The 26,524-nt window shown below is 44.1% G+C and overlaps 1 protein-coding gene across 1 annotated transcript in view; it reads right to left on the bottom strand.

The window, feature by feature from the left end:
* Positions 1 to 25,761, bottom strand: part of CCDC3 (coiled-coil domain containing 3) — a 93,972-nt gene extending 68,211 nt beyond the window's left edge. The window contains exons 1-2 of the mRNA XM_053251356.1: positions 25,240 to 25,761; positions 14,855 to 15,029 (exon numbers count right to left, since the gene is read on the bottom strand). Coding sequence (XP_053107331.1) covers positions 14,855 to 15,029; positions 25,240 to 25,622 — 558 coding nt within the window. The 5' untranslated portion in view covers positions 25,623 to 25,761. The remainder of the gene's footprint in view (positions 1 to 14,854; positions 15,030 to 25,239) is intronic.
* Positions 25,762 to 26,524: the final 763 nt, after the last annotated feature.

The following is a 26,524-nucleotide window of genomic DNA, read 5'->3' as shown; positions in this document are numbered from 1 at the left end:
GGCAACAGAAGGGGAAAGGGGTCAGTACTCAGTAGAGTGGGAGACATTCAGAAAAAAGAACACCCCATTGGTCAACAAAAGGTAAAAAGGGAAGTGGGAGGGGTGCAAAGAAGAAAAAAACCCACTGGGCAGGAACAGTCAGATAGTAAGGGCAAGAGAGGAGCAAACAAATGTACTTGTGAAGAAGGGAAACTTAGCAATCTAATCAGAAGAAACAGAGAGAGAGCACCATTTTCTCTGAAGAGAAAGGAGCTTGCTTCAACACTTCCGTCCTGCTGCTGGAACCTTATGTCTCCCATGGTTGTGAGCCGCCCCAAGGACAATTTGTTATGGGGCAGTTAACAAAAAAATAATTATTATTGATGATGATGATGCAACTGGCCTTATCCATCCCTAGCATGGCATCCTTCTAGTTGCAGTTGCTGGTCTCTGTCTTATGTTTCTGTTTTTAGATTGTGAGCCCTTTGGGGACAGGGAGCCATTTTATCTATTTATGTCTATGTAAACAACTTTGGAAACTTTTGTTGAAAAACTGTATATAAATATTCTTTGCATTATTATTAATTTTATTATTATAAAGAGCCAGTGTGGTGTAGTGGCTAGAGTCCTGGACTAGGACCGGGGAGATCTGAGTTCAAATCCCCATTCAGCCTTGATACTTGCTGGGTGACTCTGGGCCAGTCACTTCTCTCTCAGCCTAACCTACTTCACAGGGTTGTTGTGAGGAGAAACCCATGTATGTAGTACACCGCTCTGGGCTCCTTGGAGGAAGAGTGGGATATAAAATGCAAAATAATAATAATAATAATAATAGCCAGAAAAGATGCCAGTCAAGCTATCGCGTCTTCTCATAGTTTGGGGGCTCCCCTAAGCATTGCCCACCCACCCTGAGGAAAAAATGTAAAAAGATATAATACATAGGCTGTGGTAATCAGTGTATTGTTACTCTTTGTACATTTTTTTTCGTTTGGGGGAGGAAACGATTAGAAAAAATACACAGGCTGTTACGGGGGGGGGTGATGCTTGGGAGATCCTCCAGACAATCTGCCTGAGGAGTCAATCAGCCTAGTCCCAAGCGGTGGGGAGGGGGGAGGAGTTCCTAGGACTTCCCACTTTGCAAAAACAAAAGCAGGCATGCTTATTGGCCCCTGCCTTATTCATATATTTTTCAAAATCTGGTGCTTTTCATTTGTTCTTTGTGGTTGGTGCTATCATCATCCACCTCACAACTCTTAAAACGCAGCAGGCAGGGAACAACAGAAGGAGGCAATAGGCATACAAAATGGAGGCAGAGACAACATGGCTGACAGAAAGTGCTGCCCACTTTGCCCATAAATAAGATCTGCCCCTGCCCTGAAAGGGTGCAGAACATGGATAAAGCAATTGTTGCTTTTAGTTAATGCCTAAGACTATTGAACTAAAATTATAGGAAGGGGACATTTCTTACTGCCGAATACAATAGAATCATTTTGCCCAGTGCAATGCATCAAGTCATACTGGAAGGATAAAGCCTGCACTTTTCTGATAATGGAAGTAGTTATTTAGCTAATGCCAGCTATTTCCTTAATATTACATCATTTGCAGTGCCGGGTCTCCATTTTCCAGACTAGCTCCAAACCTTTTATTTTTGTGAAAGCTGGGGACTCCTGAAGAATGTGGATTGAATATACTCCCCTGACTTTAAGCATAGCACATTAGCCAAGTTTGCTTAGTTAAGAAGACAAAGGAACATCAGAAAGGCTATTAGCATATTTATGAAATGGGCTCAGCTCTCAGCATGCCTGTTATGAAAAAAAGCTTTCAGGATTGACTGACCTTTTTATTTGAAAAAGATATGGTTAACAGGCTTTGCCTGATGGTTGGCCAACAGCATATTGCCAAGGTTTATGGAAAACCAAAGTCTAACCTTTGCCACTGAGCCAAATATACTTGAGAGAGGCATCCCCTTCCAACTAGAACAGCATCTTAAAGGAAAGGAAATATAGACAATGGAAGATACACTTCCTTCAGCTAGACACAATTCTAGTATATGGTAAGGAGACAAGCTAGCTGGGAATGCTACAGCAGTAACTGTTAAGCAAAACAGTGTAAATTGCAGGTAGAGTTGCCATGCCGCCTCCCCCACCCATATTCCAGGTTTCTGCCAGATTTCAAGTATCTCACCCAGATTGGTTAGCCCACCCAGATTTGCTTGGATTTCAGCTTTCTTAAAATAAAAATAAATTTAAAAAGCTAAGCTCTAGCCCTTATAGAAGTAGAGTTATGGAGGAAAACATGCAGTCACTATTCTGCTCAACTGCTGGACTTGGATTAAAAGAGGAAGAGCACAGGATGCAACCTGGAAAGGTTTCACTTTTAAGTGCAGTAATCCCCTGAGGAATGTTGCCTTGTTTGTTATCCGCAGGGGATCTCTTTCGGGATAGCTTGCTTTTTATGTGAATCACTACCTGTCTACCAGGCTGTGTATTATAATGTTTAAGGACTTTCTTGGCTTCAATGCATGCCTACTTAGAAGTAAGCACTGTTGTGTTCAATCAGATCTTCTCTTAAATAAGTGTGTACAGAATTGCAGCCTTAATTAGAAAGCTGTGCTCCCCCCCCCCCCCGGCTATTGCTGCTACTAATATGTCAAGGAAAATGGTCAGGCAAAGATACCTTCCCCAACTATTGTTGGTAGATATCCAGAGCAAATACAAATCAACTGGAAAGTGCAGCTGCTAATTTGCATATGCAAAATTATTTTCAAGCCAGTTTACACAATATGCAAAATAGGCACCTGGATTTGGAAAGCCAGAATATGGCAACCCTAGTTGCAGGGCAGTGGCAGTGGGAGGTCAAGGAAGAAAGCAGAGACTGGTTAGAGAAGCAGAATGGGCCCTTAGGGCAGCCTTCCTTACTTGACATCTATGATCTTTCAAGAGGTAAATGATTTACAATAGGCTGGATTCCTTAGGATGGTGGCTGCATCATTTGTGGATCATCTGAATTCCGGTTACCTGAGAATAATGCATTATTTCACGTGTCCAATTGCATCACTAATAATGTCAAGTTAGTATAACAAGCCAAGGGTATATACGAAAGCACCAGTGGTGGCACCAGGAGAGAGAAAGAGAATGCGGGGGGGGGGAATACATTTATGGGTGGATGAGCTGTAATAAATGGGGCAGGTGGGGGGGAACAACCAGTCTGAGGGGGCACTTGCTCCCCTTACCCCGCTGGAGCTGTCCTTGAGAAGCACTCTCAGTAGGTGTCCCTCCACTATACAACACCATTCCTTTGGAGTCTGGCGAAGCTCTTTTTCTATGTGCAGATTTTTTTTAAAAAAAGGTCACACTGGTTCTTTGTGATCATGGAGAACACCCATGACAAGGCACAACTGTTTCATTTTACCTGACTTGTAATAGGGCATGTCCTCTTTACTGGAGGGGAGCACAGAGCAGAGATATTTACCACAGAGCAGAGCGATATTTACCACAGAATGTTCCAGGCTTTGAGGGCAGAACACTGACACTCTTCTTTAGAAGAGGGTTAGAGGGGATCAGAGAAACTTGAGTTCAAATCCCCATTCAGCCATGACGCTCACTGGCAGACCTTGGGTCAGTCACTACATGACAGGGTGGTTGTGAGTAGGTGAGGAGAAAAAGCTTACCACTGCCTTGAGTTCCTTGGAGAAAGAGCATAATAGAAGTGTAATTAAAACAACAACTGCAGAGATAGCATAGAGCCTGGAGTAGACACCATGTTGAGCTAGAAACTAACTTTTATTTTCCCTTTCCAAACCTTTCCCTTCTCCCTGCACAGTGCCACCTAATGGCCCTGAACTATATACAACTATTACCAAAAAATATATCCTGCCATTCCTCTCTGAAACTCATAAAAACATAACAGCCCTGCTGGATCAGATCCAAGGCCTATCTAGTCCAGCATCCTGTTTCACACAGTGGCCCAACAGATGCCACTGGGACTGAAGTGGGATTGAAATGCCACTGGGATTGAAATGCCACTACCATTTATTCCACTGGGATTGAAGCCCACAGACAAGAGCTGAAGGCATGGCCTCTTTCCTGCTGTTGCTCCCAACTCAGAGCCAATTACAGCCAACCTCTGTTAAAAACAGTAACTAAAAAAAAGAATGCAGGACTGCTTCTAATGTATGTTATCTCTTTCTCAGACCCATCCTGGAGCTATGCCAGCAAGCAGCCCCCCTGGGGGACTGCAACTAAATGAACAAAGAAGTCTTCAGTCTGGATTATAAAACCATCAAGGAATCTATGAAAGAATAGCAGATTGCTATAAATCCAGTTTCAAAAGCTCAGTAGCACACATCTAAAACTCTGCTGCTCTCAGAAATAAGGATTTTTTCAGAATCAAGTGTACGCTATAAAAACTTTACAAATAATAAATACTGTACAATCATAGTTCTTGAAATAGCACTACCTGAAGAAGTACAGGCAGAAGTCCTCTCTGTCTTTCCAGAGAGATGTGTTTCCTGGTTGGGGGAGAACTGTCAAGTTGATTGACAGTGCTAAAGTCCAGTAGAGTGACCTTTTATTTTTAATTAGCTATTTCGTTTCTTGGAATTTTCTCCTTGAGGGCCCTGGTGAGTGCTGTGGTCCTAATATCTCCTAATATCTCCTTGCAAGGCCGGAGTACATCCTGGGACAAAAAGTAAAGATGGACCCCTGCCCCTCTGAGCCATTTTTTTCTCCAGAGAGACATGAGGGGAAGAGCAAAGAACAAGCTATCACCTAGCTGGTAGACTCCCCACTTCCTCAGGGGCCCAGGACATTTGTCTCCTTCTCTTGCCCAATTTTAGCTACACCCTTGGGCTGGATGAAAGAGTGCTTCAAGTTCAACCATATTTTCATCATCTTTGGGTGTTTGTCCACATATCTTTAGGTGTACTCAAACCTGACCTCAAAAAGTGCTGAGAAATTATCAAAATTCCCTAGGCAAGTCACAGAACTGTAGTTCCCTGGGTTTTTTCAGGAGGAACTCATCAGAATTAAGGTTTTGTATATATGCATGATCTTGGATATGCTAGGTTTGGCATTTGTGTTAGTTAGCAAAATGCTCGGCGTAATGCAGCAAAATGATATGGAACTCTTCAGATTGCCAGAACATTTGCTTTCCTATTATTGTTGTTTACACAGTTAGACAGGTGTTATTGACTGTTTTTTTTTAATCCAGACATTGAGTCCTTCCCAAGGAGCTGGGATGGCTGAATTTTATTATCAATGTTGTTGCTGTTATTATAGATATCGTTACAGAATATATTTATTTATTATTATTATTATTACTTGTTTATACAGTCAGACAGGTGTTATTGACTGGTTTGTCAATCCAGAGTCCTTCCCAAGGACCTGGGATGGCTGAATTTTATCATCAGTACTGTTGGTTATTATATATATTGTCGCAAAATATAGGCTGTTCCCAGTAAAGTTGCTTTTTGTAATTGGCTGATGGTGATTTCTGTGGCCCCTATGGTGTTGAGGTGCTCTTCAAGTTGTTTTGGAATTGCACCTAGGGTGCCAATTACCACTGGGATTATTTGGGTCTTTTTCTGCCACAGCCTTTCAATTTCAATATGTAGATCTTTGTATTTGGTGATTTTTTCTATTTCTTTTTCTTCTGTTCTGTTATCTCCTGGTATTGCTATGTCGATTATTTTAACTTGTTTTTCTTTCTTCTCAACTACAGTTCTATCTGGTTTATTGTGTGGCAGATGTTTGTCTGTTTATAGTCGGAATTCCCATAATATTTTTGCATCTTCGTTTTCTACAACTTTTTCAATTTTATGGTCCCACCAATCTTTGGCTACAGGTAGCTTGTATTTTTTGCAGATGTTCCAGTGTATCATCCCTGCTATCTTGTCATCATCATCATTATTATTAAAGCTGTGTACATACAAAATTTAGATCACCAATGTTTAAACTAGCACATGTGTAAAATGTGTACATCCTTTCTCCCTGATGAGCACAGTTTCTATGTCCAGGTTAGGCAGAAAGAAACAAATTGTTCTAGTAAGAACTAATCAGCCTACTTTCCTTTCACTGTCTCTATATCTGGACTAAATTTGGTGCAAATCAAGGTCCACAAGTTAGCTCTCTTGCGCCTCAAATGTTCATATGTCCGCCATCTTGGATTGGGATGGATATCGTCATTACAAACTGCACCGTTGAGGTGTCCCTGTGTGTCATTCACAACAGCTGTTCCAAATTTGATTCAAATCAGTTAGTCAGTCCTCAAGTTAGTGCACTTGTGCTTCAAAGGTTTATCCATCCACCATCTTGGATCAGGGTGGGTGTCATCATCACAAGCTACACCATTGGGGCATCCCTATGTGTACTTTCAGCTGTAGCAAGCTTGGTTCAAATCGGTTAGACTGTCCACAATTAGTACACTTGCACCTCCAAAGTTTATGTGTCCACCATCTTGAATTGGCGTGGATGGCATCATCACAAGCTATGCCATTGAGGTGTCCGTGTATGTTACTCACTGCAACTGTACACAATTTGGTACAAATAGGTTAAGCCATCCACAAATTAGTCCACTTGCACCTCAGATGTTCATGCAGCCACCACCTTGAATTGGAGTGGATGACATCATCACACACCACACCCTTTGGGCATCTCTATGTGTCCCTACATCTGTAGCAAATTTGGTTCAAATCAGTTAGGCGGTTCACAAATTAGCCCACTTGCGCCTCATAAGTTTATGCATCCGCCATCTTGGATCTGAGTGGATGACATCATCACAAACTATGCCATTGAGGTGTCCCTATGTGTCCCTACAACTGTACCCGATTTGGTTCATATTGGTCCAGGCATTGAGAAGTTGATACTGGGGGACACACACACACACACACAGAATGCCAGGTGATCTCATAAGCCTACTGGAAAGTAGACTAAAAAGGAATGTTCAGAAATATGGGTCCCCTGCCATGTGAGAATGATGTTGCCAGGCTCATTCAGTGCACCCCCAGAACAGACATTTTCTTAGCCTATCTAGAAGAGAAGCTTTAGCCTAATGCATTCCTGACACTACATGTTGTTCTGATTAAGTGGTTTCCTGGTGCCCTCAGGCAAGTGCATGATTGCAATAGGACTGCCACTCTGATTGCATCTGAGCATATGCAAAGAATCAGAGCAGACCAGTAATATGTACAAAAGGTGAAGGGTTTCCTTCTATCCTGTGATGAACTTTAGTAGATAAACTCCTCAAGGATATTCCACTCCCTCCCAATTAAGAGTTTTTGGTGAGTAATGGCAGAGAGAGACCTCCTGCTCCCATTTCTACTCAAATTGCTATGTGTGGCAAAACACCCATTGAGCACTCTTTAAGTGAAGCACCCAAGTGTTAACACCCAGGATGTATCCTGACGGATACTATAATCCTAAAATCACATCTTATATGGAACAAGTACACAAATATTTGACTCCCACACTAATGCCCTCCAGCTACATTTTGACTATAAAAGCCTCTCCCCACAAAGGCATCTTTCTCTTGTACCTCCCCGGACTCATTCTTAAGCCATCCAAGGGATGAATCCCACCTAGATTGTGGGTAACTATGAAAAATGGCTGTCCATTCTCTTTCTCAGAAACCTTTCACCTCAAACCTCTGCCTCCCCTTCCTAAGCACTGAGATATGGTAAATGTGTATTAAGGGCAACCTAAGCCAATACCAGAGAGTCTACTGCCTTATGGGAAGACTGTTTATCCAGCTAATTTGCTAGGCACTAATCCTTGTCTTAATTACCCTTCTTTTCTCATTCTGTACCCCTGTTATCCCTCAATAAAGCAACTCTTTGTTTTCAAGGCATGTGTCCATATTTTTTGTCTCTTTCCAGCCGCATCCAAGCCAAGATCAACTTTCCCTAGTACATTAAGGTTAACAATGCTGTATACCAGTTTTCACCTATTTGAAGCTAGATTCCACCACTTTGAGCAAAGTATAATCATGAAGGGAGGTTTCTATGATGCTTCAGAGCAAATCTGGTAACAACAGTACAGACTAGAAAAAACTGTACTATGTGATTCTGATGCACATCTAAATCAGCGGTTACAGAGATTCACTATGACACATTTTAAGAATCCCTGGCATTCAAACAGACTTTTCAATAGTAGTAAATGGCTTCCAAGGACCTATCAACATGTACCCCTCCTCAAGGGCAGCTTGAGCAGGAGCCCATAATTCAAGCCAACCAGCCTCCAATCACTAAAGCAATTATATAAAAAGGTTCTGCTTTCTGTCAAGTGCATTGCCTTGACAGACCGCCCAGAGATGCAAGTTTTGGGTGGTACAGAAATATAACAAACAAACAAACAAACAAACAAACAAACAAACAAACAAACAAATAAATAAAATGGCAGAAAAAGGAAATGTTCTACCCAACTATGGGAATTCCTTCCAGTAGAAGAAGGCCCTGAGGTTTTGTGGGAAAGTTGCATCTTCCAGCCATGGGATCCAATAGGGCAAGGTCTCTCTGAAGTCCTCCATCAGTTGCTCAGATGATTTTGTCTGCTAAATTTACTTATCAACAAAAAATGTTCTTTAAATTTACATGGCACAATAATTAATAATTCCAAAAAAAATGGAAAGAGATTAACACTCCAATGTTTCAAAGGAAACAAATGTACGGCGGGGGGGGGGAATCTGAAATGGTGGGACATTGTTGGGGGGGAGGGGATAATCCTGCTTGTGTTTGCTCATACATCTTTCTTTTCAGGCACTGCACAAACATTTATGTATACAGTAAGGAAATGCTCACTATGGGAAAAATGTAAAGAATTTCCAAGCAAATCATTTTTTAAAAATTCCAAAATTGCCAGGACATAATGGAGTGATGAAAGAACTGTTTCACTTGTAATCAATGATGTCACAGGCATTGCTTATTTTAGTTATACAGTCATTTTACACATAGCAGTCTCAATGGCAACTGGACTCCAGCTAGAAAGGGAAATTACTTATAACCAGCTACATACACTGCAGTTGTATGGGAAAATAAAACTGCCCCACATTGCAGGTAAAGCCTGTTGGGAAGATGGTTGCATGAAAGCACAATGAACGTGCAATAAGTGCTCAGCTATTTCTACCACACAGACCCCTACTTTATATATTACAAAACATGAGTCTGCCAAAGTCTCAACCATTAAGCAAGTCTCATCTTAAACATTCTGCTATCTGGGCAGACCAGGTCATGAGACAGAGTCCAATTAAGCTAAGAGTGCAGTAATAGCAAAGTATTTCTTTTTGCTTTTGGAAGACACAGTGGGCTTAGCCTCTGAACATAGGAAGCTGTCATATACTGAGTCAGACCCTTGGTCCATCTAGCTCAGTATTGTCTACACAGACTGGCAGTGGCTTCTCCAAGGTTGCAGACTGCAATCTCTCTCAGCCCTGTCTTGGAGATACCAGGGAGGGAACCTGGAACCTAAATGCTCTTCCCAGAGTGGCTCCATCCCCTAAGGGGAATATCTTACAGTACTCACATGTCGTCTCACATTCATATGCAACCAGGGTGGACCCTGCTTAGCTAAGGGGACAAGTCATGCTTGCTACCACAAGACTAGCTCTCCTCCCTATAAGGCAGTTCCACATCCCCAAAGGAACATAGGAAGCTGCCATATACTGAGTCAGACCATTGGTCTATCTAGCTCAGTACTGTCTACGCAGACTGGCAGTGGCTTCTCCAAGGTTGCAGGCAGGAATCTCTCTCAGCCCTATCTTGGAGAAGCCAAGGAGGGAACTTGAAACCTTCTGCTCTTCCCAGAGCGGCTCCATCCCCTAAGGGGAATATCTTACAGTGCTCACACTTCTGGTCTCCCATTCAAATGTAAACCAGGCTGGAACCTGCTTAGCTAAGGAGACAAGTCATGCTTGCTACCACAAAACCAGCTCTCCTCTCTTGGGTTCTCGTGCAGCATGGAGAGCTGTGCAGGACAGTGGGTGCAAGAGCAACCCCCAGTGCTGCCTCTGCCAAGTTGCTACACTGCTCTGCATTTTTGTTTTGGTCAGCTAACAACCCACACTCTAAACACATGGCAAGGAATTAAGTTAACTTCTTTGTATTTGAGGTATTATTGACACTTCTGACATCCTCTTTTAATTATAAGTATGTGTATATGGGAATATTAGTGTCAGACAACCATTTCTCATTGTTCTGGTTTCATCCTTGAATGAGGAAGAAACTCTTTTTTCCCTACTTTCAAAAATCCCAGAAGCAGTAATATGGACTGTTTGTATAGTGCATCTGAAGTGTTCAAAAGCATACAAGTACTTAATCTCAGAGCTAATCTACCCATTAGACAGAATGAGATGGTAGATAGTAGTAGTAGTTCTTGTTAGGGATGTGCACAAACCTGTTCGGTGGCCCTTTTGTGGGCCTCCGAACGGGTTCAAACACCGGGGGGGTCGAAGTTCAACACCATGGGGGTGCCGCTTTAAGGGTGGGGGAGGGTGCACTTACCCCTCCCGCTGCTTTCCCCCTGCCAGCTGGTAAAGACCTTCAGGGCAGCAGTGTACCTCCCGACCGTCCCGTCCCCCTCCTTGGCCAGAAGTGGCCAGAAGTACCAGGTGCACGTACACACTCGACATGTGTGCACATGACGGGTGCACGCGCACCCAGTACTTCTGGCCACTTCCGGCCAAGGAGGGATAAGGGATGGCAGGGAGGTACACTGCTGCCCCAAAGGTTTTTACTGGCAATAAGCACCAGCAGGGGGAAAGTGGATGGGGGGGAGTGGATGGGGGGGGGGGTAAGTGCACCCTCCCCCACCCTTAAAGTGGCACCCCCGCCGGAATCGAACCATGCCACCACAGTTTCATGCACATCCCTAGTAGTAGTAGACGACTGAAGTGGAAGAAGTCTGAACTCCATTTTTTTCAGAATGCAGGTGGGGAGTCTAAAAAAAACAAAAAACTTTCCCATTTAAAAAAAATTCCTTATAGTAAATTAACACAGCAGTGAGAAAGGTTCAGCATAACTATCTCTGGTGTGTGACAGTCTTTGTAAGATAGGCCACTTTTATTCCCATTACTGCACATGGCAGACTGAGAAAATAATGGCTTTCCCAAGGCTACCTAGTATGTTTGTACTGAGGTGGAGACTTCCTTTAAGCTCACAGTCTTAAGTGGGAACTTCCAAGCTCACAGTCACTAAGCTACACCAGCTCTACACATAAAATATGCACACAGCCTTAGCCTACCTCTGAGAAGTATGATACAGATACTTCCCCATGGTAATTCATGCTCTAAATCCACTTTTAAAACATCTGCACAAAAGCATTCTTGGACAAAGCTTTTTTAAAACCGTGAGTTAGGATACAAACACCATCTATACTGAGGTGTTTTGTTTTTTATAAATTAAGTTTGTTTTTAATTTGTCTGAGGTAAACTTCTTCCTGCGTAAGGAAAGGAGCATGAACAATATGTTCTTGTAAAAGCTACAAATATGTGCTCAAGAACCACTATTTAAATATCGATTCAAGCAGCCATTCTTCTACTCTGTAATTTGCTTACAGCTGCCAGAAGACAGGGAGCAGGACAGCTGCTACTTTACTTGTAACACATTTGCTTCTCGGTTTCTCACTTTTCTCACTGGGAATTTGTCATGCAACTCCTGTTACTTGAGTTAAATGGACCTGACTCATTATGCATAGGGAGTCAAAGTACTGTGATACAGTCTACCAGTATGATGAAAAATTGTTTCATATTACGTTTCCCATTTATGGATTATCTTTGGCAGGTAAGTTGAACTGAATATACTTTTTTAAAAAAATCTAAATGCATTGGAGTTGCTGGGAGATCATATGACACCACTTTCTAAACTCTGTATCTCATTAACTGTGGCACATAAAAGAATGAAGATGGTATCAAATTACAAATTTCATCCTCTGATGCGACTGCTATATCTTTGTTGCTGCTTTTGATCATGAAGACATGTGTGCTACAGTCATCTTCATCTTCCCGCAAACTCACTTTCACAAACATAAGAATACAAAACTAGGCATCCAACCAGAATTAGTAGATGATCAAAAAAATGGAGATACAGTTCATGGTTATCATGGTTAAACAGTTAAATGTTTCATAAGAAACCCTCCGCACTTGGGGAAGCAAGGTACAAAGTAGGAAGAAGGCGTCTGACAATAGTACCATCTTGAGTTCTGATTGCCATCATTCTTATCATCACAGACTTCTTTTCATAAAGTTACCTTTATGTTTGCACCTAACATGCTGCTGTATATTGTTGCATAAGTTTGCATGTGACATGCTCCTGTGTCACGAATACAATGAATATTTATATACTGTTTTTCAACAAAAGTTCCCAAAGTGGTTAAGAAAGAAAGCAGCTCCCTATTCCCAAAGGGCTCACAATCTAAAAAAAGAAACATAATAGACATCAGCAAATGCCACTGGAGGGATGCTGTGCTGGGGATGGATAGGGCCAGTTGCTCTCCCCTTGCTAATAGGGATGTATCAAACTGGTTTGAATTTGAACCAGGGTGGTTTGAAGGTTCGAATCCGAACCAAACTAGCCATCAGGCTCGAGCTGCAGGTTCGAATTCAAACCAAACAGGGGGTGGTTCGATTCTAACCGGTTTGAACTGGTTAGCACCTCCAAAAGTCAGTGGGATGGTAGCTGGCACCCATGGGTACCTACCACCCAAACTCCCAAGCAATCGGACAATCGTACATTTGTTATTAATTTTTGAAATTTATTTTTATTTTTTATCATAGGGTATAATGGGACTCAAACAAGCCCATTATTCCCTATTGTGGAGCACCCATGGTTTCCAACAACCACCCAAACCCCAAAGCAATCAGACACTCCTACGGTTTTTTATGAATATTTGAAATATTTTTAATTATTTTTCTCATAGGGTATAATGGGACACAAACCAGCCCATATCCCCTATTGTGGAGCACCCAGGGGCACAAAGGTGGGGTGGGTGGTAGGCACTCAAGGGTGCCTACCACCCAAACAACCCCAAGGCAATTGGACACTCCTCCAATTATTGGTGAATTTTAAAAATATTTTTGAATTCCTCATAGGGAATAATGAGGATTGCAGCAAATGTACAGCTTCACGTTGGGGGCAAAGGGGTGGCCTAGTGCAGAGTGTGGTGGGTGGTAGTGCCCAAGGGGGGCAAGGCAGCTATCAGAATTATTTGAAAGGAATTGGGCAAAGGGCTGATTTTTAAGTGATTTTTGAAGTTTATCTAATATGCTACCAAAGAATCTACACTCAGAGCACCTCAGAAACAAAACCCAGTACCCCATGGGTTAGCAACCCATGGGGGGTGGTTGGCACCCTCTGTGCACTAGACCACCATTCACTCTGGGCCACCCCAGCACCCCACAAGTGGCTTTAAGGTTTTTCTCCATAGGGAAGAATGGAGGTCTCAGCAGCCCCATAATTGCACTTGGGGGTGCTGGGGTGGTCCAGAGCAAGGGTGCTAACCACCCCCATGGGTTGCTAACCCATGGGGTACTGGGTTTTGTTGTTTCTGAAGTGTTCTGAGTGTAGATTCTTTAGTAGCATATAAGATTTTCAATGACAAACCATAAATCCACTCTCATTGCTAACCTTAATGATACATAAACTTCAAAAATCACTTAAAAAATCAGCCCTTTGCCTAATTCCTTTCAAATAATTCTGATAGCTTCCTTGCCCACCTTGGGAACTACCCCCACCACACTCTGCACTAGGCCACCCCTTTGCCCCCAATGTGAAGCTATAAATTTGCTGCAATTCTCATTACTCCCTATGAGGAATTCCAAAATACTTTAAAAATTCACCAATAATCGGAGGAGTGTCCAATTGCCTTGGGGTTGTTTGGGTGGTAGGCACCCTTGAGTGCCTACCACCCCCACCCCCCCACTTTTGTTCCCCTAGGTGCTCCACAATAGGGGATATGGGCTGGTTTGTGTCCCATTATACCCTAGGAGAAAATTAAAATATTTCAAATATTCATAAAAAACCGTAGGAGTGTCCGAATGCTTCGGGGTTTGGGTGGTTGTTGGCACCCATGGGTGCTCCACAATAGGGAATAATGGGCTGTTTCGAGTCCCATTATACCCTATAAGAAAAAATAAAAATAAATTTCAAAAATTTATAAAAAATTGTACGAGTGTCTGATTGCTTTGGGTGGCAGATACCCATGGGTGCCAGCTAACACCTCACCCACTTTTGAAGGTTTGAAACAGTTCAAACCAGTTTGAAACTGGTTCGCATTCGAACCGAACCAGAGGGTGGTCCTAGCAAAACCAAAACCGAACCACCTCCTCCTGGTTTGAACCCAGTTCGAATTTGAACCAAACCGGGCAAACCGGTTTTATGCACATCCCTACTCACTAAATAAAGAGAATCACCACTTTTAAAAGGTGCCTCTTTGCTCAGTTAGCAGGGGTGTAAATTACATAAGGTAAATTTTTAAAGAAAAAATTCTTCCTGCACCAAAATAATAAGCATGCATTGCTCTTCATTATTTTCAAAACCTGATTTACCTGATAGAAGGAAAGTACACACCAAACCCAGAATGTAAACATTCCCACAACTGTTGGGAAACATATTGATCAAAAAGCATGTGATGTCTGTGGCCCTCAAGGCTGCAGCATCCAGTACCAGCCATAATATGGTGGGAGATGATGAAATGAAAGACCAACATTATCCCATTTCAGCCCTAGGCATGTTAGATAAAACAGAGCAAGGAGTCAATGTGAAAGTTTATGAACAAGATGACCCTTTCAAACAATGGCTGAGGACAAAAGTGAATGTGCTGACCATATGGCAACCCGTTGCTGGATGGCTGCCCACTGGGGAAAGAGAAAGCAAAACAAACTCCCTTACCCTGTTGTCTTCTTGAATCTGCCAGTCACTGGAGAAAGTTATCACATGTTGCCCTTGAGTACAGTTGGAAAACTGGAACAGACTGGAAAACATCTGTCTGTTTTCCTGAGTATCTGGAAATATTGCATCCTGGAAATTTACTCCATGTGGAAGGAGATTGTAATTCTCATCCATTCTGAAAAAGGAAATCAGGTTTTGTAACTTGGAGCACAATCCATCCTCCACTCCTATATAGTGTATTGCCAGTATACTGTTCTTCCTGACTCTATCAGCTTTCAACTGGGCATGCACTATGCCTGACACAAGATCAGATTAAGGTGGTAGAAGGCCCTGGGGCACTTCCAAAATGAGCCAGGCCTCCAGGGGTGTAGCAACAGAGAGGCAAATGGAGGTAATACCTCCCCAAATGAAAACTCGGCCTCCCCCAATGAAGTTTTCTTTTGATCCATATATCCCTAACATTTATGTAACTTAGAACTTCAGTTTTTGGAAATATAGGTTGCACATCCAAAAGGGACTTGGTGGGGCACAGGAAATGTCAACACAGAAAACAAATTTGACTAGAGAGGCCCTCCAACAAAGGTGCAGAAGTGCTAGATTAGCACTTATAGGTTTCATTTTTAAATCAAAGGAATTACAATACATGCCCAGTGCCCTGAACAAACAAGGAAGAGTATCAAAATTTGTAAATACTGCAGTTTCCACATCAGCTATTGTTGCTGATGCCAAGTATTTATGTGTGTGTGGGTATGAGTGTGTGTGGGAGAGTACTTGATAAGCACCATTAGCACCCCCTACAGTGCACCTATGACAACGATAAAAGGCAGGGTCAACACAAGACACACTTGGTGCCTCTCAAATGGCCTTCACTGTACAACACACAGTACAATAAGAATGAGCCGTAATTGTAAAATGAAGTAGGAAGATGTTTGAAGAAATAAGATTAATCCTTGCACTCAAAACTGAGGCAGGAAACCATTACAATACGACAGGGAATAAAGAGAAATAGAGGCAATGCCTCCCGAAATGAAAATTCTGCTTCCCCAAGTGAAATTGTATTTCAGTCCTCAAATTACTAACATTTCAGTAACATAAAATATGAATATATAGAAATATAGCTTAGACATTTAATAAGACTGGGAAGGGACAAAGGAAATGTGAGCACAGTTAACAAATACAAGATAAAAAATTATGAACGATCTTAAATGTCTCACTTTGAAATCAGAGGAATTCCAATACATGCCCAGTAAAAATTGTAAATTTCACAGTCAAAATACTGTAACCTCAGCTATTGCATCAGCTATTGTTGCTGATGCCTTGCAGGGACAGAGGGTGCTTGTTAAGCACCATTAGCACCTGCTACAGTGTATCTATGGCAACAATAAAATACGGGGGGGGGCAACACAAGATATGTTTGATGTTTGGTGTCTCAAATGGCCTTTACTGTACAACAAGGAGAACTACACGTAACTGTAAAATGAAGCAGGAAGGTGTTTTAAAAAATAGAATTAACTCATGACCCAAAATTGGGGCAGGAAAACAAACAGGAAAATGACTATAGAAGTACAAGAAATGCAGGGATAAGATAGGAACTGGATCCATTCAAATGACTAGGTGAGAACACAAATCTTGATGGATGAGTGTCAGAGCCCAGCCAGAGACTTACTCTAAACCCAAGGATCTGGGGTCCTGGTCTCCAGAAGATGGCCAGAAGCAACCCCAGATGCAGACTTCGAACCCACTCCACTACTGGCCCCTGTTGAAGACCCTTTGTCCAAACCGTCCCTGGAGCCATCCACCCTCACTCAGACTGAAAGACCCCCAGGATCCCCCCCTCATCACCTCACAGAGAGGAGCCTGAAGAACCTAGCCCTGAAACATCCCAAATCAAGGCAGAACTAATGGAAGACCCATGAAGCCAAAGGCTTCATTAACAGAGAAACCCCAAGACCTAGCACTGCCCCCCAGACACTCCTGGGATCCCCAATCAAGCCCCCCAACTCACAGGCAGAACCAGAGTAGAGAGGCCCTCCAACAAAGGTGCAGAAATGCTAGATTAGTAGTCAGGGGTCTAGAGTCTGACAGGTCGCCTCAGGAGGAGGAATTGCAGAAGTACTCCTCAAGAGTAGGATTTGTTTGCTGCCAAACACCTTTACCAGGCATAGCTCCCTACAAGGCTACTTGAGCTGCTTTCTGTCTCAGAACCTTTGCTGGCAACACTGGCTCACATGGGTGCTTCTTAGCCTTTATGCCATCTCTGGCAATTCTCGCTCACCTTTGCCTGATCCTTGAGGACCTATTCACCTTCCTGCTGTCACTGCAGGAACCCTAACTGCCACTGAAGTCCTCAGCTTGCTGTATGCTTTCCTGAGTCCCACCTCCCAGGGATATCTGTGGGCCCTGCCTGAGATCTCTCCTGCCTTCAACTAACCTGGTGAGTTCTGCAAGGCAGGGTGTGAGTGCATGACTATGGAAAAGAAGAAGTTGGCAAACCTACCCCAGGTTTGCCATTTGAGGAAGGAAAGGTGGGGAATGCACTATCACAGTGTATCATGCATGCCTCTGAATGTACAATTAAACAGTACAAATAAAATTGCATGGCTTTATTAAATATTAGTCTTTTAAAAAAAGATTCTAAAAACTTAGAAGATAGCCCCTTATATAAAAGATGCTAGAGTCACTAGTGTTTTCTATAGTCTCTTGTCCCTTCCAGTTTGGATTTTAAAGCCTCAAGTACCAGAGGTGGAGGGTGAGAAGGACGCTGCTCCAGCAGGTGAAGGGTTCACATGGTACACCAAGCAGAGAGGCTTGCCCTGCCACCTCAGGGGCTGAATGATGTGAAAACTTGTACTCTGGATCTGGGAATGTAAAAGAGTTTTCCTGTAGAATATAGCAAGGCAATGGCTGGGGATTATGAGAGTTATGATTTGGCAAAACAACTGTGAAAACCTCTGCAATAAGGCTCAGATGCTTTGTACAGCAGTACAGGAACAGGACAGCTTTGGGCATCTTTGCTGGTACCAGGCACACCATCCTCCCCATCTTGTTTTGGGCCTCAAAGGAAGAGTATGGGCAAATTGTAAGCAAACACCATTTGAGACATTGAACCACGTCATGACTGATCATGTGGCATGTCTATTAAGACAACAGATTCAAATTCCCTGGCTTTGTGGATCCTGAGCCAAAATGAGCCTTAACTATGGCCTGAAACTGGCAGTTATTTTTACTATCGAATATGGTTTCTATCGTATTCCTTTCATTCTCTTTTACTACTTTTCAGGGGGAACAAAATTAAGTTGTTGTAATGTTTTGATTTTCTTTTGTCATTTCTTTTGTTTTGTTGTAAACCGTGCAGAGATGCAAGTTTGGGGCAGTATAAAAATGTTAAATAAATAAATAAATAGGAACTGGATTATTTCATCTAGTCTTGTTGCCATCAGTGCCAGTACAACACATGCAAAAAATCTGCCTCAGCACATGAAAATAATCTCTGTAAAGTAGACTGTGTGAGCAGTGCACATTTGGGCTGTGTTCATTTCTACTAAGCCCCAACTGCCTCACAACTGTGAGCTCTCCTGTGGCAGCTGCTTCAGAACCAATAACTCCCTGGTGCCACCCTTTCCCATGCCAGGAATACATTTAAGAAGTTTCACTTTGAAATTAGCTATGAACAGCACTTTGCATAAGTAAATGCTCAATGGCATGTAATTTAGAAGCTATACAGCTCCTAGAATTAATTGTAGAAGCAAACTCTCTATTCTGCAGAAGGGCTCTGGGTCAGCCAGTAAACACTGCTTCTGATTGGCTTCATCAGCACATCCAAGACACCCTATTTTGGAAACTTGGGTCTTCCTGGTCCTAGTCCAGCACTCTGACCACTACACCACACTAGTTCTACTACACCATTGTAACTCCACTATTTGGCAGAATAGCCTACATCTGTTTTAGAGATATATAAATATAGTACAATGCAATTCACTGCATTCTATTATACAGTGTTAAATTAAAATCAACACTAAGTGACATTGGGGAGGGTATTGGATTGCCAACACCATAATGATTTCCTTTTCACAAACCATGGAACTTGGATGTCAAAAAACCTGCTGATTTCAGACCGGAATTAAGGCTATCTCATTTTGACTCAGGCTTCAGAAAGCTGGGCAACTGGAACCTAAGGCTGATGCCTTAACATATGTGCCACGTGATCACTAATGATGTTGTGCAATGTCTCAAATTGTGCTCGCTTCCAACTTGCCCTCCATGCACCCACACTTTCTCTTGGTCTTTGAGGCCCAGTTCAAGATGGGGAGGATGGAGTGCCCAGCACCAGCAAAGATGCCCCACGTTGTCTTGGTCCTGTACTGCCTTAGGAAGCATCTGTATTACTAGAGGAATTCTCCTGTGCGTTGACCCATAACTGTTTGTTGGCTAGCTTGCAGGACAGGCTAGCTTGCATTACCTTGCAGGACAGCTTCTGCAGTTGGTAGATCATTCATAAATGATCTAGAAGCAGGGGTAAGCAGCGAGGTGGCCAGATTTGCAGATGACACCAAACTCTTTCGGGTAGTGAAATCCAAAATGGATTGTGAGGAGCTCCAAAAAGATCTCTCCAAACTGGGGGAGTGGGCGACAAAGTGGCAAAGGCGGTTCAGTGTTGGCAAGTGTAAAGTGATGCACAGTGGGACGAAAAACCCCAACTTCAAGTATACACTGATGGGTTCTGAGATGTTGGTGACTGACGAGGAGAGGGATCTTGGGGTCATGGTAGACAGCTCATTGAAAGTGTCAACTCAATGTGCGGGAGCTGTGAAAAACACCAATTCCATGCTAGGGATCATTAGGAAGGGGGTTGAAAATAAAACTGCTAATATTATAATGCCCTTATACAAAACTATGGTGCGACCACACTTGGAGTACTGCGTACAATTCTGGTCACCACATCTAAAAAAGGACATTGTTGAACTGGAAAAGGTGCAGAAGAGGGCAACCAAGATGATCAGGGGCCTAGAGCACATTTCTTATGAGGCAATATTACAACACCTGGGGCTTTTGAGTTTAGAACACAGACAACTGCAGGGAGACATGATAGAGGTCTATAAAATCATGCATGCTGTGGAGAAAGTAGATAGAGAGAAAATCTTCTCCCTCTCACATAACACTAGAACCAGGGGTCATCCCATGAAATTGATTACCGGGAAATCTAGGACCAACAAACGGAAGTACTTCTTCACACAATGCATAATCCACTTGTGGAATTCTCTTCCTCAAGATGTGGTGACGGCCAACAACTTGGGATGGCTTTAAGAAGGGTTTGGATAACTTCATGGAGGAGAGGTCTATCAATGGCTACTAGTCGGAGGCCTGTGGGCCACCTCCAGCCTCAAAGGCAGGATGCCTCTGAGTACCAGTTGCAGGGGAGTAACAGCAGGAGAGAGGGCATACCCTCAACTCCTGCCTGTGGGCTTCCCAGAGGCATCTGGTGGGCCACTGTGTGAAACTGGATGCTGGATTAGATGGGCCTTGGGCCTGATCCAGCAGGGCTGTTCTTATGGTAGGGGACTCTCTTCTAGCACACATATCCTGCTTCAATAGAAATGAAGTTTTATGGTGAACTCCGGTAAAAGCAGCACCATCCAGAACTTGTCCCAATGCTCCTCTATCACTGGCCTATCAGTGGGATAAATTGATTAACTCATTGTTGTTTTTATAAAATAGGTGTGTTAAAAGAAAAGTTGGTCATCAATTAATTAAAATGGCCCACTCCATTGAAGTCAATGGGACCTTCTTATTGTAGAGGTTGAGTGTAGTTTTCCTGTCAGCATTTTGACAGTTGGGGATGGTCAGCAAGGACAGAGACAACTGAGGTAGTTCTGAAGAAGTCTGAGGGAGCCATTCTCTGCTTGATGTGGGGGGAGGGATAGGGAAGGATGCAACAATCCTGGACAGACTTGCTCAGAAGTAGTGATGTGCATGGACCGGTCCGGAGACCATTCTACAGGCCTCTGGACCAGTCCGGATATGGGCAGTTCAGGGTTCCGGAGGACTGGGGTGGGGGTTCCTTTAAGGGTGGGGGAGGGTGTACTTAGCCCTCCCGCCACTTTCCCCCCTCCGGCGCACGTATTTTAGTCAGCAATTGGGGCGGCAGGATACGTCCCTGCCGCCCCTTCCCCCGCTCGGCTGCAAAAGGCTTCAGGAAGCCTTTTGCACATGCGCACGTCGCGTGCGCACATCACATCTCTGCAACGTGCACGCGGCCACACACGCAAGCGCCAAAGGCTTCCTGAAGCCTTTTGCAGCTGAGCAGGGGGAAGGGGCGGCAGGGAGGTATCCTGCCGCCCCAACTGCTAACTAAAAAAGGCGCGCCGGAGGGGGGAAAGCGATGGGAGGGGTAAGTACACCCTCCCCCCACCCTTAAAGGAACCCCCACCCCAGTGCCAGACCACAGCTCCGTGATTCCGTGCACACCTCTACTCAGAAGCCTCATACTCCTTTGGTCTAACTACCCACCTGGCTTTCCTCAACCGTACATTCCATGTCTCTCCCCGCTCCACCTCCGTTTCCCTGAGAGTTCCCCTTCCATCACTAAAGAGGCCTCACACCTGCAGTAGAATCCAATGGCTGGCTCTCCCTGCTGATGTCCGACTACTGGAGAAACGTGTCAGCATTCTCACTTCATTCTCAAAACAGTCATGCTCTGCATAACGTCCTCAGCACTTGCCTCCCATAGACTTAAAAGGAGCAGGAAACCCTTAACTTTTGACCTGCTGCTCAAACCCTTACCAGACAAAAAACAGCACTCCTCCTAGACAACTAATCGGAGCTATGATAGCAATCTTCAAATATCTGAAGGTGTGTGTGGGGGGGGGGTAGCTATAACTGAGTGAATGGGTTCAAAGCACCCGGGGCTTCGCAGCTCCTGGGGGCCACCCCCCCAGCTCCACCTCTCCCCCAGCTACGCCCGTCTGAAGGACTGTTACGTAGGGGGAAGAGCGAACTTGTTCTCTGTTGCTCCTGAGGGCAGGACTAGAATCAATGGGTTGAAGTTACAAGAAAGAAGATTCAGGCTAGACATTAGGAAGAATTTTCTAACTGTAAGAGTGGTTTGACAGTGGAACAGTCTGCCTCGTGCAGTGGGAGGCTAAACTTTGTGAGATGCTTCCAAACAGAAGTGGATGGCCATCTCGGGATGTGGAAGCAATTTTCTGGTTTGAGCAGGGGTTTGACGAGATCTCCAAGGTCCCAACTCTAAAGTTTTGTTATTCTATAATCTGGTCTCATCGTAACAGAGTTTTTCTGGCAAATGAATAAACGATCTATTTGTTATCACTCCTTTAGGTGTGTTAGATTGAGAACCTTTACTAATAGCAGAATTCCCATCATACTCTGCCACCCAGCCAGGTTAGGCAGAGTGACAAGTCCTCTTATGTAATCCCCCCCCCATTAATTTACTGGATGCTTGTGGGGAACGGAACCATATCAGCTGACCCCACCCCAGGGGCGTAACTACCATTAGGCAGGGGGAGGCCATTGTCTTAGGGCCCCACTGCCTCGAGGGGGCCCCCAGAGACACATCACATGACTCCCCATTGCCCGCTGCCAATCCCGGTATTTTTTTTTAAATTGTTTTTTACATGTTTGCTGCCCCGTGGCTGAGGGGTGTGTGTGTGTGTGTGTGTGTGTGTGTGTGTGTGTGTGTGTGTGTGAGCGCTAGGGGTAGTCCTTTCCCACCCCCGCCCCGCAGCGGCAGCCTCACTCCCAGAGTTTCCTTTCTTTCAATCCAGATGGTACTCGTGCTGCGCAGCACACTCTCTCTCCCTCCCCTCCTTTCCCCAGCTCCCCTTTGCCTTGGCTCTCATTGGCTGGCGGGTGGACACATGACCATGACTTGACGGGAGCCCTCCGCGGAAGAGTTCAGTTCAAAGTGGCCTGCCTGCCTGCCTAAAACCCACGCTGATGCTACTTTAAGCAGTCTTGCTCTTTGTTGAGTGCAAATCGGCAGACATCCAAACTTAAGAGTCAGGAGGGAACTCAGATGTGCTCTCCCTATTTATTGGTTGCTCTCTAGCCCAATCTAGCTGAGCTGGCTTTCATTTAAAGCACTGGAGAATTTGGCACTATTAGGGGAGATTGAGGTTGTAGCGGGAAGAGGAGAACTGGAGAAGCCAGTTGAGCATCCTCCTACTCTGTCCTGAGGTAGGCATTACCTGGTGGGGGAGACGTAAGGGTGAGCGTAGGAAGGTGGAGGGTTTTGCCCTTTGGGGTGGTGGGGTGGAAATGCCACCCCCCCACCTCCCCTGGGCTGCGACATTGTGGCACATTTCTGTTTGCATGTCTACTACTGCAGGGGATTAAGGCAGAAATCCTCCACACATTTACTAGGGAGTAAGTCCTATTGAAATTAGTAGGTTTCACTTCTGAGTAAACACACATAGGATTGCACTATAAACTTAGTAGGGCTTGTATCTGGAAGGAAGGAAGAACCCACTCTTCAGTTTCTAGTGGGGTAGAGGAAGAAAGAGCTTCATTCCCTGGATTTGTTTTGAACTGGGAGTGAGTCCTTCCTGATAAAACTTACCTGAAAAGGATAAGTTTGCATGTTACTCAGAAATTCATTTCACCGCGCTGAGCTCAATGGAGTTTCCACCCATTCAATGAATTATTGCAACCTCAAATTGATAAAGCAACAACAACAGCACAAAAAACAGAGACTTGTGATACCTTCAGGATGCACACACAGTAGTAAGCATACACCATAGGTATGCTTACTCAGAAGTAAGTCCCATTGTGTTAAATAAGGTTTACTCCCAGGAATGTATGTGTGAGATTGCAGTCATAGACTGACTGTGGCATAAGCTTTTGTGGACTAAAGCCCAGTTGGTTAGATGCAGAAAGTAAGTTCTAACCCACAAAAGAGAGAAATCTGATAGTCCTTTAAAGTGTGAAGATTTCCTTTGAGCCTGGTTATAGAATTGTTCACCATGGAACAAAATGGTGTGGTGGTGTTATAATAAATAATAAACAAACAAATAAATAAGCAGGGGGGGATTCCCACTTGCTGCTGATCAAGAAAAAGGTTTCCTTAGTTTTCTCTACACTCTTACATTTCTCTAGTTTTGGATCATGTTTTGCTTTCCATAATAGTTAGTTGCCTTGAGTCTCTTATGGCAAGAAACTCAGGGTATAAATTTTGGAGAAGTATGAGTATATCCCTGCATAACAACACTAGATTACTTTGCAGGGTACTAATGGTGTGTTTCCCAGAGTATGGGAAACACCTCTATCGGGCAGCTGCGATATAGGAAGATGCTGAAAGGCATAATCTCATACTGCTCAGGAGGAGGCAATGGTAAACCCCTCCTGTATTCTACCAAAGAAAACCACAGGGCTTTCGTGTTATCTATACCTTGCAACTAGTTAGGATAGTTAGCAGAGACATCGGGTCAGAGGAAGGAAAGGTAAGCAGTGACGGCGGGGGGGGGGGGGCATTTAAGAATCTTGTCTCAGGGCCCACTCCAACCTAGTTACGCCCCTGCCCCACCCAAACCACCTGCTGGCCTTGTTGTTTGTACCATGGCCAGCAGGTCACAACCCTGATGGTTGTGCATTCAGCTTTCATGAGAAAGGAGACCTTAGAGCCTTTTCTCATGAAAGCTGAACACAATGCACAGTTGTTAGGAAGGCATGGCTGGTGGACATGGCACGAGATAGAGCCAGCCAGCACAGTCCCTCCATCCATGGGGATTACAGTAGAAGAGGGCCCCATAGTGACTGGCCAAGGGCAGCCTGTGAACTTCATGGCTGAGCAGGAACTGAATAGGATCCAGTCTAATAATTCTAGTCAAAGTTCATCACTTGTCTACACAACACTTAAAACTGCTCTAAACTTTGCACAGCGAAAAGTCAACTGAACTGGCAGAATTCTGTACTACTTCAGGCTGCAGATGTGGGATAGCATTTCCCTGCCTAAAAGGCTCACTGCAAGTAGTAAGACTAGCATATTAGCAAGAACTGCAGCTCTGTCCCTGTCTGCTAGATTACTATATGCAGGGAGCAGTTTACATGCAGGAATGTTTTGTTTTTTAAAACAGCATTTTCCTACAGGGTAGGGGAAAGTTTTCAAATGGTATTATTAAAAGGCAGCTTACATAGCAAAAGGAATTTGGGGAAATGGTTGCCTGTACCAAAGGGACTCGGTCCACAAAGAAACACAAGAGAGATACCAGAAACAGCCACAGAGAGGCATGCTATGCTAGGATAAGGAATAGAAACAACTAACCCCCCCCCGCCCCCCGCGAGCGCTAAATACAAGAGACCTCCACTGTTAAGGGTGCCTTTTCCCCTAGTTAGCCGGGATTGCTGCTAACCAGTTTGTTAGCTGTACTCACCTGAGGAAGAAGAAATAGGCGTAATCCTGCATGACTGTGTGAGAGTGGCAGGAGAAATACCCGAGTCCCGTCAGGTTGAGCCTGGATCCAGCAGGAACTTCCAGCATGCTCCCCCACGCCTGATCACACAGCATCTCGATCTCGGCTGAGTAGAAGAGTCCCCCATCGCTGGCTTCATATTGCCAGGGTAAATAGTTGTACATGCTGTACATATCCTGGTGTAGTGCCAACACTTTGGCATACACAATAATTTCTGCCAGCTCAGCCCTGCAACTTTCGCTCAGGGGTCTCCACTCTGATGGCAGCTGACAGCCAATGGCTGGGCTGAGCTGATTCCCAAGGCACAGGAGGGTTAGTAGCAACAGCAGCAGGGTTTGCAGCATGATGGATCAGAGAGGAGGATGCAGGCTACACACTGGATGCTCAAGTTTCCCAAATGCTTTTTTAAGGTATCTGTTTTTAAAAAAACACAAACTGGGGCTAAGTTTATGAAATAGGATCCCTGTGAAAAGAACTAACTGATTGGCAAGAGGCTGAGGCCTGAGGCTCATCAGTGGTTCAGAGCTGACCAATAGGAGCTGGTCTTCAAAGGGAGGGAGGAGCAGTAACAAGAGAAAGGAGAGGACTGCTCTATAGGCTCACATGAACTAGGAATTGTAACAGCAGCAGCAAAACTCCTGGAGCCAAAAGGCTTGGAAGGAATCCTGATCTATTAATTAGCCTTGCACTAGGACAATTGAGAGGCAAGGAAGAATCAGAACTGCAGTTGGGCTTCTAGGCTGCTCTTGTTTGCGGCATGCTATGTATTTTCACCACCTGTTTATTGTTTAGCACTTAGTATCATAAAGGTAGAGTTGGTGTGTTGATTGGTGACCAACGACCCATGTGGTTTTCTTGGTAGAATACAGGAGTGGTTTACCATTGCCTTCTCCCGTGCAGTATGAGATGATGCCTTTCAGCACCTTCCTATATTGTTGCTGTCTGATATAGGAGTTTCCCATATTATTATATTTATATCCTGCTCTTCCTCGGAGCCCAGAGCGGTGTACTACATACTTGAGTTTCTCTTTCACAACAACCCTGTGAAGTAGGTTAGGCTTAAAGAGAAGTGACTGGCCCAGAGTCACCCAGATAGTTTCATGGCTGAATAGGGATTTGAACTTGGGTCTCCCTAGTCCTAGTCCAGCACTCTAACCACTACACCACGCTGGCTCTCATTCTAGGAAACACATCATACAAAAATTAAACAGGAGCCAAATTCTGCTCACAGGCTCCCAATCTAATA

The sequence above is a fragment of the Hemicordylus capensis genome, chromosome 5 (genome assembly GCF_027244095.1).
Source record: "Hemicordylus capensis ecotype Gifberg chromosome 5, rHemCap1.1.pri, whole genome shotgun sequence".
In the NCBI taxonomy this organism is placed as follows: Eukaryota; Metazoa; Chordata; class Lepidosauria; order Squamata; family Cordylidae; genus Hemicordylus; species Hemicordylus capensis.
The sequence above is the reverse complement of the archived record's forward strand: the minus strand, read 5'-3'. Positions and strand labels throughout refer to the sequence as shown.